The sequence below is a fragment of the Eulemur rufifrons genome, chromosome 3, assembly GCF_041146395.1.
Source record: "Eulemur rufifrons isolate Redbay chromosome 3, OSU_ERuf_1, whole genome shotgun sequence".
In the NCBI taxonomy this organism is placed as follows: Eukaryota; Metazoa; Chordata; class Mammalia; order Primates; family Lemuridae; genus Eulemur; species Eulemur rufifrons.
In genome coordinates this window covers 913,494-931,038 of record NC_090985.1, presented here as the reverse complement: position 1 = coordinate 931,038, position 17,545 = coordinate 913,494, and the positions used below count along the sequence as shown (strand labels likewise).

The following is a 17,545-nucleotide window of genomic DNA, read 5'->3' as shown; positions in this document are numbered from 1 at the left end:
TGACAGAGCAGGTCTGCAGGTGAGAGAGGGTGGAGGGACCAGCACGCGCAGACCCCGTGCAGGGGCCGGGGTGTGACAGGAACAGCAGGGAGGCTCCTGCCTCGCTGCTCTCACCACCCGGGAGGAGAGGCATGTCCCGCGCCCGGGCACAGCTCCGCGCACGGCACGCCACGCGCACGGCACGCCACGCACACGGCACGGCACGCGCACGGCACGCCACGCGCACGGCACGCCACGCGCACGGCACGGCACGCGCACGGCACGGCACGCACACGGCACGCCACACGCACGGCACGCCACGCGCACGGCACGGCACGCGCACGGCACGCCACGCGCACGGCACGCCACGCACACGGCACGGCACGCGCACGGCACGCCACGCGCACGGCACGCCACGCGCACGGCACGGCACGCGCACGGCACGGCACGCGCACGGCACGCCACACGCACGGCACGCCACGCGCACGGCACGCCACGCCACGCGCACGGCACGCCACGCGCACGGCACGCCACGCGCACGGCACGCCACGCGCACGGCACGGCACGCGCACGGCACGCCACGCGCACGGCACGCCACGCACACGGCACGCCACGCACACGCCACGCGCACGGCACGCCACGCGCACGGCACGCCACGCGCACGGCACGCCACGCACACGGCACGCCACGCCACGCACACGGCACGCCACGCACACGGCACGCCACACGCACGGCACGCCACACGCACGGCACGCCACGCGCACGGCACGCCACGCACACGGCACGCCACGCACACGGCACGCCACGCACACGGCACGCCACGCCACGCGCACGGCACGCCACACGCACGGCACGCCACGCACACGGCACGCCACGCCACGCACACGGCACGCCACGCACACGGCACGCCACGCACACGGCACGCCACGCACACGGCACGCCACGCACACAGCCGTGCCCCCCACTCAGCTGGGGGCTCCTTCAGGGCAAAGAGAGAAGGCACAAGTCTCCGGGGTGCTCACACTTGGTTTTTATTAGCCACGTTCCGCCTCCCGGGAAACGCACAGCTAACGAAGGTGCCCGTCACCGTCCTGGCCCGCGTACATCGCCGGGGGTGGGCAGGGCTGCAAAGCCACCTTAGGGCCTGGCTTCTCAGGTACAGAGAGCCCCATGGGAGGAAGGGCTAGAACCGAGAGCCCCTCTGCTCCGCACACGGGCCGGGACGCACAAGCCCAGTGACCCGGGGAACACGGAGCAGAGGCAGGGCCCCGAGCTTCCCCAGAGGCCCGGGCACTTCGGCTTCCTGCCAGCCAGGCCGCCAGGTCTCTGCCCGCCGCCCCCTAGTGGCCAGTCCCCAACCAACTGTAAACATCGTTTCAGCACTGCACCCAGGATGCAATCGGATGCCTTCAAATTACTGGGCTCTGGGGGCTTCGGCTGCCGGGTGCAAGGAGCTGGCGTCAGCACGGAAGGCAAGACGCCGCCACCGCACCCCCCGCCCTGCGCTCTGCCTCCGCAGCTCCCGGCCCCGCAGCCTGCGACCCAGGAGAGCTGCCACCCGGGGCGTGCGGGGCCCAGAGCTGGGCGCCGGGCTAGGAGTGCACGGCCCTGCTCACGGGCCGCTTTTCCGTGAAGAAGCTTTTCAGCAGCAGCACCTGGCCGAAGCTGGCCACGAACAGGACGACGGTCTCGCCGACCGACCAGTAGGAGACCCGGCTGTTCAGGTCCTCAGCCCGGGCCCGGTCCTGCGCCTCCCGGAGCCGGTAGTGCGTCTGGGAGTCGATCACCGTCTTCAGGGCTTCGTGGATGGTCACGCAGGCGGATTCCATCTGTGCAGGAAGAGAAAACAGGCACGTAGCCAACGCCACGGTAAGAGAGTGGAATCCAGCAAACAGCAAGCGTCATCATCAACACCCTCCGTGACATCCACCGAATGCCACCGTCTGCACTAAGGGTTTTATGTGAGGTTTTATTTAATCCTTATAATAAGCCTAACCGAGGCTCAGAGAAGTTAAGTAACTTGCCCAGAGTCACACAGTTAGTACGGGGCCCAGCAGGACGTGACTCGACTGTCCGAGTCCCGAGCCTGGGCTGTCGGGCTGTGCGCTGGGTTCTCCGGTCGAATGCTCACAACGCCGCGGACGGGCGCGGCCGCTGCCTTCCCCACACGCTGATGAGGAAACTGAGGCTGGAGACGCCACACGAACTGCCCAAGGTCACACTGCCAATAAGCCGCGGAGTGTGAACTAGACCCGAACTGTGCTGGACTCTGAACCCACTGCTCTATTGCATGATTGCCGCCTGTGGTCTCACGTATAAACACAAACACAGGAAGACATGCGTGTCTCATGTACACAGACACATGCGCACACACAAGCACATGCAGAGATGCAGACACACACATAAACATGCACACACATAAGCTCCTATGTAACACACTACTGCATCACTTCCTTTACCTGCTAAATACTCGGGGTGGCAGGCAGCATTCTGAAATGCACCCACTGCTGCCCAGATGCCCTGCCCTGACCCCAGGAACCTGTGACTATGAGGAGCTATCACTCCTGTGATTATGTCACACGGCACAGTTCTCCTGAGGACGGGGAGGCTACCCAGCGGCCTGCACCAATCCCACAAACCCTTGAAAGCAGGGCTTTCTCCAGCTGGCTGCGGAAGCATCCGGACAGAGTCGGACGAGAGGGGACATCACCGTGCCACGCTGGCTCTGCGGGTGGGGGTGACCACCTGCCGGGACCAGGGCACAAAAGTCGCAACAAAACGGGGCCTGAGTCCCACGGCCACAAGGAACCGAACTCCACCCGCAACTGACGAGAGAGAAAGCCGACCCCTCCCAGACCCTCCAGGTAAGAGCCCACGCTGGCCGCCACCTCGATGCCAGCCGAGAGCCCTGAGCCGAGAGCCGCTGCGCCCACTCGGACGCCCAGCACGGGCCCGGGACAGAGTAAACGGGCACTGGGTCAAGTCCCTGCGAGAACGCGAGTTCTCACGCACACGCAATCCCTAAATTGGCAGCACAGCCAAGACCGGAACGTCCACCCCGACAGCCAGTTCTCGGGCTGCAGAAGTTCACACAGCCGGCACCAGACACCCGCTGCAGCTGCTGAGCCGCAAACCACTTAGAAAGCACAGGGTAAGAGGCCGGGAAAGACTGAGTCGCCGAGTGACCTCCTGTCCCTCACATCAACCACCCCAGAAGGCAGCCGGCACCGTGCACACCGCGGCTGCCCCGACCTGTGCGTGAAGCACTCTTCACTCTGGGCCATGCTAGGGCCACACTAGACCACGCGAGAGAAACCACAGCTTCCCCCTGGCCGTGGCATGTACATGGCAGCGTCTTCCCCCATCTGGCAGCTGGTCCCAGGGCCTGGGTTTCCTCTGCACGTGGGGACTGGCCTTGACGCTGACCCAGGGGCAGGAGTGGTGACAGGCCACATGGGTGAAAGCTCACGTGGTCCCTGTGTGCCACACAGAACCAGGGAGGACGAACACCAGCTCAAGGAGCAGAATCCAGCGAAGACTCGGCCTGTCTGTGCTCCCCACTCCCCCCCATGGGGTCCCTTCACCTGCTCTCTCAGGGGTGACCCGCGGGCCCTATTGTCTCAGGCTGCGCTCTCGCACCTGGGAGTCAGCACCGGCTTCCCTGCTCCCCCGGGTGGGCTCCCCCCGCTCCCCCCGCCCCGCTCCCCCGCGCCTGCCGGGTGGGCTGCATGGTGGGCTGCACATGCAGACGTCTGACACTGAGAAAGGGACGAAGGACCCCAAGGCGGGTTCCTGACATCAAGAAGTGGAGCCAAGGGGACGTCCAAGTGCAACGGGTTCAAATGCCGACCGCCAGGCGAGACGGCTCAGTCACAGACCCTGCACCGCGGCAGCCGTGGTGAGTGGCGGATGCTGCCACGGTCACCAGAGCATGTCCAGGGTCACGGAGCTGGAACGGGGACCAAACTGGGAGGGAACTAGGAGAAGGTCATGGCGTGGGGTCAGGCTCCGCCCGTGTAAACCCGTGCCAAGCCGACTGCAGAGACAGCGTTGCCAGGGTGGTCCCTGCCAGGCACCACCTACGGCCACACACAGTAGACGTGTGACTCAGATCAGTACCACACGTACGTCACCTGGTGATCCCTGCAAGGCCACGATCACTGAAGGCGGGGCCAGGAGGACGCAGGGGAGAGATGCGCAAAATGCGTCCACAGGAATTTTCCCACAGTTGCGAGATCCGGGATTTCCCTCGTTGAAACGTTTGCGAAACGCCCGCTTACCCGCTGCCGGGCCCGGGCACGGGGCTCAGAGCCCACAGTCTAAGGAGAAAGTTAATCGCTGTGAGACGACGTGAAAAGAGCTGACAACGGAGGGGGTGCAAAGCTGGGGACACCCAGGAAGGGCTGCTCATCCTGCCGGCGGCGACGGAGCATGTGACACGGGGCGTGACACGCTGGCCCCGCTGGGCGGGCGGCAGGACCCCAGGCTGGGACGGGAGGTGCACGGACAACAGACGCAGGGGCAGCCAGCTCGTGCGGGGGCCGGGCTGGGATCAGGGGCCAACATGGTCGGGGGCGTGGGGGAGTCAGGGGTAGCTGGACGCTCAGTGTAAAGCGTCAAGACGTCACCACGCAGCCGTGAGCAGGGGCGTGGCACGCTCGGAGTCCGTGGTGGCCAGGGTGTGGACAGGGATGTCAGAGAGCCGGTCGGGAGGCAGGGAAGCCACCCGGGCTGCTGCAATTCCGCCGGCACGAGGAGACGAGGGCCGCAGTTGCGCAGGTCACCCCGGCAGGGCAGAGCGGGTCTGGGGGAGGTCTGGGCACTGACGTCGGAGGATCGGAAACAAAGTAGATCATTACTGAAAGTGGTGGGAGGGATGGAGAAACACATGTATGTACGTATGTGCACACGCATGCATGTACACACACACATACACACGGGCGTACACACATTTTATATACAAAAACCCAGAGCCTTTGTTTTTAAGCACCAGGAAAGGACTCACCTGGGGTCCAGGCCAGAACCCCCCTCTCCCAGTCTGTTTCCATCACAGGCCCCTTCAGAACCCCGAGTGCCCACCTGACTCACCTGCGCGGGTGCACCCTAGGGCTGGGAGCGCGGCAGAACTGGGCGTCACGCCCGGCTGCCCCCAGGACCCAGAGTCACCGGAGGAAGGCGGGAGAGGGGGAGGAGGATGGAGCGAGGACCCAGCATCACAGGTGCGGCCCCCCCAACCCACGTGGGCACCACCTTAAAGGCCGGAAACCAGCCCTGAGATGGCAGGACGAGGCCCCGGCCCCCAAGGGACCCCAAAGCAATGCATTCCCAAGAACCACAGCACCCAGAAGCCGGCCCCCGCCACAGACACACGCTACTTCCCCTCCCAGAGATGGGCCGTTAGCGCTGGTCCAAGAGGAAACCCTGCATCCTGCACCACGGAACCTCAGGGGGCGACCCTGCCTGCCCCCCACCCCGCAGGGAACCGGGCAGCCTCCCCGGGGCCTGGGTCCCCAGCCCCCTGGCGTGTGACCCTCTGCCCCGCCAGGACCACCCAGGGTCCTAGAGCCTCACGAGGACTGTGGTCACTGCCAGATCACGTGGCCTCGGCCCCCCCAACCCCCGGAGCTGCAAGGGGCTGGGGGGAGGGAGACAGCAGCTGCTCAAAGGGACCTGGCCACACAAAGCAGAAAGGGCGGGGGGAAGAGCGCGATGTCATGGCCCACAAACTTCACCTGTTCTCTCCACCCGGGAGGCCAAGCTCCTGGGCAGCCTCCCACACTGTCACTTTCCAGCCCAAGCTCTGCCAGCGAAGCCTTCCTGACCCCCCAGAACCCCTCAGCGCCCACCTGAGCCCCCTGACCCTCAACCCCAGCTACGGCCACAGCGCCCGGTGGGCAACCGGCTCCCAGGGCTGCGCTCCTCGAAGGGCTCCCCACCAGGGACAGAGCCTTCCAGCACCTTCCACCTGTCTCTCCTCTCCCGGCCCACGGTGTGACTGGGCGAACGCCAGCCCCAGGTGAGCAGCTCCCGACGGCCGGTCCGGCCAGAGGGGTCCGCGCTACAGAAGAGGAAGGAGCCGCCTCAGGCTGAGCAGAGCGAAGAGGCTCTGGGCGGTAAGAGCAGGGGGCACGGCTCCCTCTTTCCCGAAACAAAATCAGACTCTGACGCCCGGGCTCCAGGAAAGCATCTCCCTGCGGACCTGATCCTGGAGCCTTTCCTCCGCCAGCTCGTTGTCTGCGGGTGAAAGAGGGGGTCCTTCCGCTCAGCTTTCAGAGACTCGAGACCTTCCACACGGAGGCTCTGTCATCAGTGGCCAACGAACCGGCGGTTGCGAAAGCTCTCAGGCGCCACCCGTCTGTGCTGGTCCTTCGACAGCAGCCACGTGGCCAGGCTCACACCTGCCCTGTCCAGTGGAGCAGTCTGCGCGCGGCCACCAGACACCTGTGACTACTGGGTGTTTGCAATGTTGCTATAGTGCTCGAGGAAGTGAATTTTCAATTTAATTTTAATTAAATAGCCACGTGTAGACAGTGGCTTCTGCACTGGACAAAGCCGTGCTCCAAGCTCCAACTGCTCAGGGAGGCTGGCAGACGGGGCCCAGGAAGCGCAGGACCGCGTGGGCGAGCCCAGCAGGAAGCGCAGGACCGCGTGGGCGAGCCCAGCAGGAAGCGCAGGACCGCGTGGGCGAGCCCAGCAGGAAGCGCAGGACCGCGTGGGCGAGCCCAGCAGGAAGCGCAGGACCGCGTGGGCGAGCCCAGCAGGAAGCGCAGGACCGCGTGGGCGAGCCCAGCAGGAAGCGCAGGACCGCGTGGGTGAGCCCAGCAGGAAGCGCAGGACCGCGTGGGTGAGCCCAGCAGGAAGCGCAGGACCGCGTGGGCGAGCCCAGCAGAGCCGTGGCACGCGGCCGCCGCGCACAGCAACCCGGAAGGTGACCTGGCCGCCTTGAAGACCCAGGACGCTCTGGCTTTGTCTGGAGCAAACCCCGCCAGACGGTTGCTCCTGTCCCACAGATGTCCCTGGGCCCTAACACCCAGTCACGGGACAATGGGGAGGTGAGCTCCTTTCTGAGCCAGCCTCACGCTCCAGGGCGTCGAGGACACTAAGGTAAATCACTCGGAATCCCAGCCCCGGGAGCTCACGGCCTCCACACGGGCGGGCAGGCGGGTGTGGGAGGCTGGGACCAGGCGATGACTTCGAGAGCCACGGGTCTCGATGACAGTCTCCAAGGAGCCCGACTGCCTTCCGGTTGCCTCCAAGGTGGCCACATGCCCACTCCTCTGCAGGAACATCTGTCGTCCCCAAATGTCCTAGTTTCTCCTGCACCGTGTGGAGCTGTGGCTAAGAGACGGCTGCCCAGGCAGGACCACGTCTGGCAGCCCGCCCTCCGCTAGAGCTGCCACGGGGCCGGTCCCCACCGACGCCGCCACGGGGCCGGTCCCCACCGACGCCGCCACGGGGCCGGTCCCCACCGACGCCGCCACGGGGCCGGTCCCCACCGACGCCGCCACGGGGCCGGTCCCCACCGACGCTGCCACGGGGCCAGTTCCCACCGACCCTGCCACGGGGCCGGTTCCCACCAACACGACAGAACAGAGTGACGTGAGTGACTACGGAACCCGGGCTTCTGAGAAGCAGGCCGGCCTTCCTCACCCCTCCTGCTTTCGGTGGCTGGAGGTGGACGGCTCCGAAGCCCCAAGGGAAGGCAGAGGGACAAGAAGAAAGAGGGAGCCTGGATCCCCAAGTCCCCACCGGCCTCCTCTAGGTCACAAGAACAGACTTCCGCCGTGCTGAGCCTCCGACACGTGCAGTGCGTGTTACAGCGCCTTGCGCTACCGTCACGCACACAGCACACGAGAGGATACCGGCACGTCACGCAAGCAGAGAGGCCCGTGGCACGGGGACCTGGAAACGGTGCCGCGGGAAAGACCGAGCGGGCGTGCGGGAGCAGAGCAGGGTGTCGGAGGGAAGCACCGCGGGGAGCCGCTAACGATGGAAAGGAGGACCAGGGGGAGAACACCGCGTCCTCGGGGCGGACGTCAAGACGGAGGAAAAGCCGGCACTGGGCTTCCCGACCGGGACCGGGGAGGACTCTGCTCACCAGCCGGGACAGAGGCCGGAGAGCAGGAACACGCCGGGCGGGGGTCCACTCACCTGGGTGAGAGCGGTGGCCCTGTTCCCCAGGTCTGGGAGGATGGGGGGCTCGTCGCCCACTTGGAAGTCAAAGTAGACGGTCTTGTGCGAGAAGGTGGAGAACTCATTACTGAAGCAAAACTGGTAAACACCCTTGACCTCGGCCCGGTGCGTGAAGCTGTCGTACTGCTTCTTGGTCTCCCTGTAGATGACGTTGCCCTGGGGGTCCTCCACGTAGCAGTCGACATCGTAGTGGCCGCCGGTGATGACCTGGCAACCACAGAACGTTTGCTGTTACCGGGGGACGGCCACCCCCCGCCACATGCCGGCCAGACACTGGACCACGCTCTGCACGTGTTTCTGCCGTTGGATCCCCAACCTTCCACGGCAGGTGCTCCGCCCCTTCCCGCTCCCCTGGGGCTGAGAGTGTAAGTCAGCCAGCCACCGTCACACTGCTCAGAAGGGACAAGGCCAAGATGCGAATCTGTGTCTGCCTGACTCCAAAGTCGGGCTCAGCGGGAGAACAACGAGCCTAATTCTCCCCATTTTACAGGAGAGAAAACTGAGGTTCCAAGGAAAGAGGCAGAGCTGGGATTTGACCCGAGGGCTGCTGGCTCCAGTGCCCGCGCTGTCCTGCCACGCCGGTGCCCGCCCTTCACCACCGCGCTGTCCTGCCGCGCCAGGGAGCACACCCAGGGTGACTGCTCCTCGCGGGATGGGCTGACAAGGCTTTCCGGGATCGGCAGCAGGACAAGGCAGGGACGCCCACAGAACCGTCCCAAGGCAACTGGACGCCGCTGCTTCTTTCTCTGTGTGCAACAGTTAACACAAGACACGGAGCAGGTCACCTCTTTAGGGCACTGCCACCACTAGCTGTGTGACTCTGGACAGGCTACTTCACACTAAGGATGTGTCTTCACCTACAAAACAGCAGGACCTACCTGGCAGGGCTGCGGGGAGGACTCAGTGGGGTGTCACATCTAAAGTGCTCAGGACACACAGCCAGTGCCCAGCAGGCCCCGGCCGATCACTGGAAACCCGCAGGCCACAAACTGGCCCCCTGGGGGTGACGGGGAGCTGGGATCGGATTTGGGGCCACTCGGAGCAAGACCAGGGGAGCCACGCTCCGCTGATACGGCTTCTCCCTTCCACTAAGAGACCGGAGCTTGGATCGAGTGCCACTCCTGGCTCGCAGGGTGGGTCTAGTGACCGTCAGTGACGCTATACTGACTGAACCCAGGGAGAAGCTAGACACAGACTGAAGCATTCACAGAATCAGGAGTCAGAGATGGGCAAGTCCTCAGTTATCTTTCAGTTAAGCAAGACCTGCGTAGAGCAAAATCACACGGGTAGTCAACGGCTACACCCAAAGCCCATCAAAGGACAGTCAACAGCCTCCATCTGCTGCCAAACTTAAGATGTCCCTTGTGCAGACGAAAGTCACTAGTCCTGTTCAGCAAGCTTTGCAAACAGTAGTGAGCGTCTGTTGCTGGGGGGGTTAAAACCACACTGGTTCCCCGCAGGGAGATTCTGCCCTGGAAATGACCAGATGGCACCCGGCGCCTTCCAGCCACACCATTATCACTTTGTTTTTTTTGTCACGGCACCTAGGTTGCCAGTGTTAACCCAGCCACACTGCATGTTGTCCACACACATGTGAAAGTAGACAAATCAGCGACTGCGGCCATCACACCTTGAGTTGTCCCCAAGCATAGGCCTTCCCCAGGGCCTCCAACCACAGAGCGGTGGCCAGACAGCTTGCCCCACTGTGCCGCCCAGGCCACCCCAGCGGAATGCCCGCGCCTCCGCACCAGATGGCTGGAACGACGCCCCCTCGGGCCCCTGCCCTGGATCTGCTCATTACCCCCTAGATCTGCTCCCCACGACCGCGAGCCACGAGCGCTCTCGGGACCGCGTGCAGGAGCCGGGCTTTCCGTATGGCAGGGCTGAGTCCTGCGGCCACAGCGCCACTCCCGGACCCGGCGCCAGGACGCCGGCTGCGCTGAGCCTCCCTCCAGGGCGCCATTCTCGCCGCTCCTGCGCTCACCCGACCTCAGCTTTAAACGCTGGTTGTGGGGACAGAACTAGGAACCCACTTCCTCTCGCTGCCACTTTTAAGTACCTGCGGGAACAAGGTGGCCAGAGACTTGGGCAAGACGGAGAGCCCGGGTCCCAGCTGGCGCCCGTTAGCGTCGCAAGGGCCCAGAGGAGCCCATTCCGGACACCCCCCTCCGGGACCGTCCCGTGCCCGCCCCGCGCTGCACCTGCCTCCCCAGCCGGCCGACCGTCTCGGGGCTCCGACTGACCCAAACGTCCCTCCCCAAGGCGAGGCCACCGGCTTCTGGGGACCCCCGCCCCGCAGCGCCTGTCTGATTCCCGCCGCCGCGGTCGGCGCGCGGCTGTGCCGGTGGGGCGGGGCCGGGCGCCGCACCTGGTAATCCAGGGAGAACTTGGCGCCCTGGTCCACGTCCTCGTGGAAGCACTGCTTGGCGCTGTCCGGCAGCTCGAAGGTGAGCTCGGCGCCCCGCGGCTGCCCGGGCCGGAGCAGCAGCAGCAGCAGCAGCAGCGCGCAGCCGGGGCGCGGGCCGCCCATGGCGCTCCCGGTCCGGTCCGCTCCGCTCGCTGGGCCGCGGCCCTGGCGCTCCGCCCTCCCGGGCTGGGGCGGCGGCTGCGCGAACCCGGCGGGACGTGCAGGGACCGACGTGGCGCGAGCCGGCGGGCGCTTCCGGGAGGGCGGGCGGCTCCGCGCGCAGCCGCGCTCGGGGTGGCCGGGTCTCCGCCCCGCGCGTGCGCACTGGCTGGGGGGCAGGGTTGGCGCCGCTGCCGGCGGGGACCCGGACACGCCCCCCGGACCTCCTGCGCCGGCGCGGCCACCTCCCCGCGTGGGCTCCGCTCGCCCGCGGCCGCGGTCCCGCCTCTCCGAGCGCCGGTCCCGAGCCCGGCAGCGGGTGCGCCCGCGTCACTCGTGGGCGAGCGGACCCAGCGGACGCCCCTTCCTCGTTCCCCGCCCTCCCCGACGTCGAAAGTGTGCGGGGCGGGGACGGGGACGGCGACACGGGCCCTGGGAGGGACACGCGCGAACGCGCTCGAGAAGGTGCGAGTCGCGTCTCGCCCTCGGCGATTTCGGCTGCTTTGGCCGTCGGGACCCATTTCTCGCAAAACCGTCGTTTTTTCACTTTGGCTTCGCAAAAGCTGGAAGCAGGTGACACCGACGCGCCGTCTTATCCGCGGCCGCCGACCTGAGACTTGTGACTAGTCCTCCCCGTGGGGTTCTGCGCGGTTTGCGTTCGCCGTGACCCGATCAACAGAGAAGACGCAGACTGGTGTCGATAACGGAGAAGGAATTTTCCCGGAGACGCGGGGACCCGAACTTCGGCAAAGAATCCTGCTGCCCTTGTGGGCCTGGGCTGGCGCGTGTGCGCGGTTCACACGCCAGTGTGTGTGGCAGCGGCCTGCGCTCCCACCGCCCAACCTCGGAGGACATCACCCCACACCGCTCAGACCCAGGGGACATTCACCCCACACGTCCCACCAATCAGACCCTGGGGGACATTCATCCTACACATCCCACCACTCAGACCCGGGGGACATTCACCCCACACGTCCCACCAATCAGACCCGGGGGACATTTATCCTACATGCTCCACGTAACAACACTTGGGCCAAAGCGTGAATCTGACACTGGGGCGTGTTTCAGCTCAACGCGAGGAATGACTTTCTGGAGCCAGAGCTTTCAAAACAAAGAATGAGCAGGGGGGTGTTATAAATTTTTCATCCCCAAAGATGTTCAAGCAGGTTCAAGCAGACGCAGGTGAACAACCAACCACTTAGGATGCTGTTGTGAAAATACCTATAAAAAGCCTGGAGCAAACCTCATGATTAATGATAAACATCAAAATTGTTTCTTTGAAACTGGGAGGAAGGCATGAACCCTGCTGTCACAGCTGCTGTTCAACGTTGTTCCGGAAGTTGCAGGCGGAGAGGTAAGGCGAGAGAAAGAAATTAGAAATAAAAACCCTTAAAATGAGTTCCCAGTCGTGGTGGATGACAGGGATGGAGGTCAGACATGCGTTATCATAACCGCTTCCTTTTGGAATTTAAACACAGCAGTTCACCAACATGAACTAGAGTCTACTTAGAACTCAGGAAAGTCAGCAAGAAAAAATCAAACAACCCCATTAAAAAGTGGGCAAAGGACATGAACAGAAACTTTGCAAAAGAAGACAGAAGAATGGCCAGCAAACATATAAAAAAAAAAAATTGCTCAACATCTCTAATCATCAGGGAAATGCAAATCAAAACCACAATGAGATATCACTTAGCCCCAGTGAGAATGGCCCTTATCACAAAGTCCCAAGACAATAAACGTTGGCGTGGATGCAGAGAGACAGGAACTCTCCTACACTGCAAACTAGTGCAACATCTGTGGAAAGCAATGTGGAGATGCTGTAAACAGATACAAGTAGATCTACCATTTGATCCAGCAATCCCATTACTGGGCATCTACCCAAAGGGAAAAAATACATTCTGTAATAAAGACGTCTGCACTCAAGTGTTTATAGCAGCACAATTCATGAGTACAAATGCAAAAAGTCATAATCAAAATATTAGTCTTGATTTTTTCATTTAGATTTTAAGATGTATGCTATGAAATAAGGATCCAGTTTTACTTTTCTTTCATATCAAAAACAAATTGCCCCAGCAGCATTGATTAATCTACAACGTGACCTCTCTCACACCTAAAATCTCCCTCTCTGTGAGGTCCTATTCTGGGCCCTTTGTCCTGTTTCTGTGGATCAGTTCACCTATTACTGCATTTTATCACACTATTTTAATTATCATAACATAAAAAATCTTGTCTTCTGGTGCCATAATCCTCCCAATCTTGTTATTGATCCTCAAATTTATCTTACTATTTTCAGCTCTTTGCTCTTCCATATGAATTATAGAATCCTTTGTCGTTCTTAAAGAAAAATCTGATGGGTATTTTCCCTGTAATCACGTTAAGGAAAATCTAGTCTTGCCACACACGAGCAGTGTCTGATGGTGTGGGAAAGGGTGTCATCTTCGCAGTAGCAACACAAATGTATAAAATAGGATGAAAAAGAAAGGTGTGAGGTCTCCATGCAGAAAACTAAATGCTTCAATGAGTGATTAAGATGAATTTAATTTGTATTTTTCGAGCAACAATTCATGTCTCTAGATTAAAAGATCTTTTAAAAGATAACTAAACAATGTTGTAGAATCCCAATCATAACCGCAGTACAAGTTTACTACTTAATGAAATGATTTTAAGAAACAGTTTTTCCAATGAAGAGAATTGAGAGTGGCCTCGACCCACGATTTGCGAAATGAGTAAATCTCTGTGATAATAAGCGGCGCGTTCCAACCCTGGTGCAGAAAGATAAGCACGTGGGTGGGATGCTGCAGAACTGAAAGAACAGGGTGGGGCGGGATGGGGAGTTCAGAAACAGACTCAAGAATTTTAAAATAAAGAATTTAGCATATTATACAGATGACATTTCAAGTCAGTGAGTGATATAAGGACGTCTTTGATTTTAAGTAAACGAAAAACCAACTGCAACTAGATGAAAGGACACCAGAATGGAAGGTGCTACTTTGCACAGCAGGAGGTCCCCTCCCCGCACTCCTCTCCTGGCCCTGCCCTCCCTGCTTTGCTCTTGGCCTCGACTCCTCCTTTGTCGAGGTTGTCGAGGTTGTCGAGGTTGTCGAGGTTGTCGGGACAAACAACAGATAAGCAAACAGCGGGTTCATGTGGCCGTGTCCGGCGGAAGGCGGAGAAAGCCTGGCCTGTGCCCTGGGATGCACCTTCCCTCGGGCTGGTCTGACACGGGTCACGCGCCCGTCTCTGGGCAAAGGCCTTGAGCAGGTCCGGCCAGGTGCTGACGGCGTGTGCCCGTCACCCGTCCACCCGTGGCCACCTGACTCCCGCCAGCCAGCGCTGCTCTCCAAGCGGGGGAGGGGACCCGCTTCCCTCGGGTCAAAGGGCTCCTAAAGCTCTAGGTGGCCCCATGAGCTAAGGGGGGACCTGGCAGGAAGGAGGAGCAGGAAGGAGTCAAACCGAGCAGGCCACCAACAGTGCCCCCTGCAGCAAAAAAACACACAGGAGGATGAGACACTTACTAAATTGTAGTGTGACAATAAAACATTAAACACTTACCTCTCACCACATGAGAAATCTCTCCTGCCCGAGACAGGAGATCTGTGATTCGGGTCCGTCCTGCCGTGTGGACGTCGGCCAGAGGAGACAGCCGGCTCCAGGGGGGTCCCGGCGGCTTCTCTCACTGGGTTGTGTGTTTGGACGGGATCACGTGGTCAGGATCGCGACCTCTTCTCTTCCACTTCCCCCCAGTCCTCATCCACGAGGACTTCCCTCCTCCCCGGGGAGCACCGCTAGATCTCGACTCTGATTCCAGAAGACCCCCTTCCCCGGTCAGTCTGCTGGGTTGGACCACAGACCCGCCGCCAGCCGGGGAGGCCAGGTGCCAACTGTCGGCTCTTTCACCTGCGCGGCGGCTCAGGTGTGACGACTGATCGCACGGCCTCCTCCCGCGTCCTGGGCCCCTCCCTTGCTGCTAAGGTCCCTCCACAGGCGAACTGGAGCGCAGACCCGCCATCGCCGTCCCGCTTGTCCGCACACCGTTTTGCAATTCGGACTGGAGGACACGGAGTGCTGTGAATTTCCATACATGACCTTTACATCTAAGAAATGCCTTTACTTTCTCTACTTCTCTAAATAAAATTTAAATTGATCCTTGTCCCTTCCCCTTTCTACAAAGATGACAAGAAAGTCCATCCCAGTCACTGTGGAATGCCCCTCTGCTCCGTGAGGTCGGCGGCCGTTCAGAGCACTCAGCTTCGGGAAGCCCTCGATTCCATGAGGTTAGTAACCAGGCTGCTGTGGTTATTAATGTCGGTGTCTAAGCTGCAAGGTTGCGTCCAAGCAGGTGACTCGGATGCCTTCCTGCCTCGCAGACCCAGGCCCAGCCCACCACACACCACGTGGCCTCTCCAAGGTTTCTCTCTGGAAGGGGGCGAGTTCCACTCAGGGGACAGCAAACTTCTAAGTCTTTTGTCAATCTTGGGAATCCACTCCCTCGTCCCAGGTCGGCCACATGGCCTCATCGCTCTTCGTTTCTCTCCCCCCCGCCAACATGTTCTTCTTCAGGGCGGTCCCTTGCAATCTCTCCTCCGAGGATTTGGAAACAATATCATCGTCTCTTTCCTAAAATCAGAAGTGGGGAAAGGACGTGCTGAAACTAGTCCCTGTGTGGTTTTGTTAACTGAACTTCACTCCGGTGGTCTCGGGGAGAACCCAGGGGTGAGGGGTGGCACTGCCCAGAGGACGGGGACCGGCAGAGCTTGCAGCACAGAGCGCTGAGCTCACGAGGCCACTGAGACCTTCCAGCCGGGTCGTTTCATGCTGCGGCCCCCAGTGAGGGCTGCTGGGAACCGGCTTAGGGACACTCACCAGCGTAGGAAACAGGGCCGAGGAAGGACACCCAGCGACTGTGAGTTCCCGCCACCAGCCCACGGCAGGGGCAGCCCTGAGGGGGCCGGAGCGGCAGGGCCGAGTGGGGAAACTGCGCTCGCCGTGGCGACGCTCCTCCTCGCTCATTGTGCGTGGCGCTTTCAAACCAAGAGAGAGGCCCCGTTAGACCCGTGTGATTACAACTTAATTTTTAAAATTATGTGCCGATAAAATATTGGATGTTATTAGGCAGTCATGTCAATTCCATCTTAAGGAAAAGGCAGTATTTATAATTGAGGCTTCACTGAGAAAACTGGGAAATACTACTGAAGGATTGCAGTAGATCTTTTATTGACACATTAGGAACATCCAAATAGTTGCATTACATGACTTTCGAGACGTCTGTGAGCACGTCGGCAGCTGGAGACGGGGGCAGGGCGCCGTGGGGCGCCGGTCCGAGCAGCGCACGGCAGGTCCGGTCCGAGCAGCGCACGGCAGGTCCGAGGCACCGACACACACAGGGGAGGCCAGACAGCACCTGCATTTGCAAGGTGCCGTTCACCTGGTGACGTTCTAAGAGAATTGACAATGGGTTTTTTTGTTTATTTTTAAAACAATTTTTTTGGATTGTCTAGAAATTAAATGAAAGTTCCAGACTCTAAACTTTAGGCTCACATTCTGTAATATGTTTTGTTAAACAGCCCAGAGAATCTTAAGTAGGTGGATTATTGAAACTATAGTTTGCAGTTAATTTATATAGTGATTCTAGAATTCCAAAAGGACAAGCTAACCTCTGGTCTAGGAAGCATGTTTGAATCTAAAATGTGCTTTTAAAAAAAGCATTCTTGTGAGGTTCACTGACATGGACAAAATTGCTTACTTATGCATAACCCATGGTAAAGTATTTTGGCTATTGTACTAGTTTGGGACAGTCTAATTCAGCTAACGAGTCGTCAAGCAGTGGTGAGAGAAGGTTCTGTCTAGAGGGGGCCATGCGAAGGCCACAGCTGACCAGGTGGTCCTGAAAAGTGTGGGTCCGTCCGCACCCAACCAAGTGTGTGAGCTGGAGATTTCTCCAGCTTGTGTGCTTTTCTTCTCATCCCCTTTCCTTCCTGCAAAGTACGAGACCACGAGCCCTCACGTTTGAGCGTGTTCGCCGAGAACCCCGAAGGCGCATGCTGGTATCCGTTGGTCGTCTTGCTAAAGCACAATTCGAATTGTGACTCTGAGTGGCAGCGTCTAGCTGGCCAGCCAGCGTCTGCACCGCCACACGGCTCTGTTGCTCTTGACGCATCTCCATTACGTACAAACTAGTTCCAGCGAGGTGGAGACCATCTGAGGTGACACTGTCCCCAGGAGCCACCTGGCCGTGTCTGGAGACATGTTTGGTGGCCACTGCTGGGGGAGGTGCTACTGCCCTCTAGTGGGCGGAGCCCAGAGATGCCGCCAAACACCCGACACCCCACAGGACAGAGGGTCCCCAAGACAGGAACGAGCCAGCCCTGAATGTCATAGTGCTGAGGCTGAACAAGAGCCTGCCCCAAAGGAATCCTTTAAAAATAAGCATTTTGTTTTGTTTATAACACGCTGGGATATTCAGATAAATTTCTAGCTATATCATTTACAGAAATGGTATAATATGTAGGGCTTACCTGGCAGTATTTTTTTACTTTATAAATGAGTTTAGAGATGAATAGTTATAAAACCAGTGGGAATTTCAAGGAGACACTTGAAGTTTTCACCTAGACTTTATTCCATTTTGTGTAAGGTGTGTTGTCTGAGATATTGCTTCGGAGATCTCAAGAAATAAATTAAAATTAGCTGCCTCTCATCCAGAGACTTCTCTCCTGCCAGGCACCGCAGCGGGCACTGTCATACACGGCATCATTTAACCCCCACCACAACCTTGCGGGAACAGCATCTCTCTCTCCGTTGTACACAGGA

At 60.1% G+C, this 17,545-nt stretch overlaps 1 protein-coding gene across 1 annotated transcript; it reads right to left on the bottom strand.

Annotated features, from left to right (window-relative positions):
- Window positions 1-1,078: 1,078 nt before the first annotated feature.
- On the bottom strand, window positions 1,079-10,765 carry TMED3 (transmembrane p24 trafficking protein 3). The gene is made up of 3 exons (XM_069465623.1): window positions 10,541-10,765; window positions 8,131-8,379; window positions 1,079-1,808 (listed from the first exon to the last, which is right to left on the bottom strand). Exons 1-3 carry the CDS (start codon window positions 10,700-10,702, stop codon window positions 1,572-1,574), a joined length of 648 nt encoding a protein of 215 aa, XP_069321724.1. The 5' UTR covers window positions 10,703-10,765; the 3' UTR covers window positions 1,079-1,571.
- Window positions 10,766-17,545: the final 6,780 nt, after the last annotated feature.

What these genes read in the sequence shown, in the direction of transcription:
- TMED3 (XM_069465623.1), bottom strand. Translation starts at nt 10,702, where the DNA reads ATGGGCGGCCCGCGCCCCGGCTGCGCGCTGCTGCTGCTGCTGCTGCTG. An exon ending in AGTTCTCCCTGGATTACCAG is followed by an intron (nt 8,380 to 10,540) that starts GTGCGGCGCCCG and finishes TGTGGTTGCCAG; the next exon opens with GTCATCACCGGCGGCCACTA. An exon ending in GGGCCACCGCTCTCACCCAG is followed by an intron (nt 1,809 to 8,130) that starts GTGAGTGGACCC and finishes CTTCCTGCACAG; the next exon opens with ATGGAATCCGCCTGCGTGAC.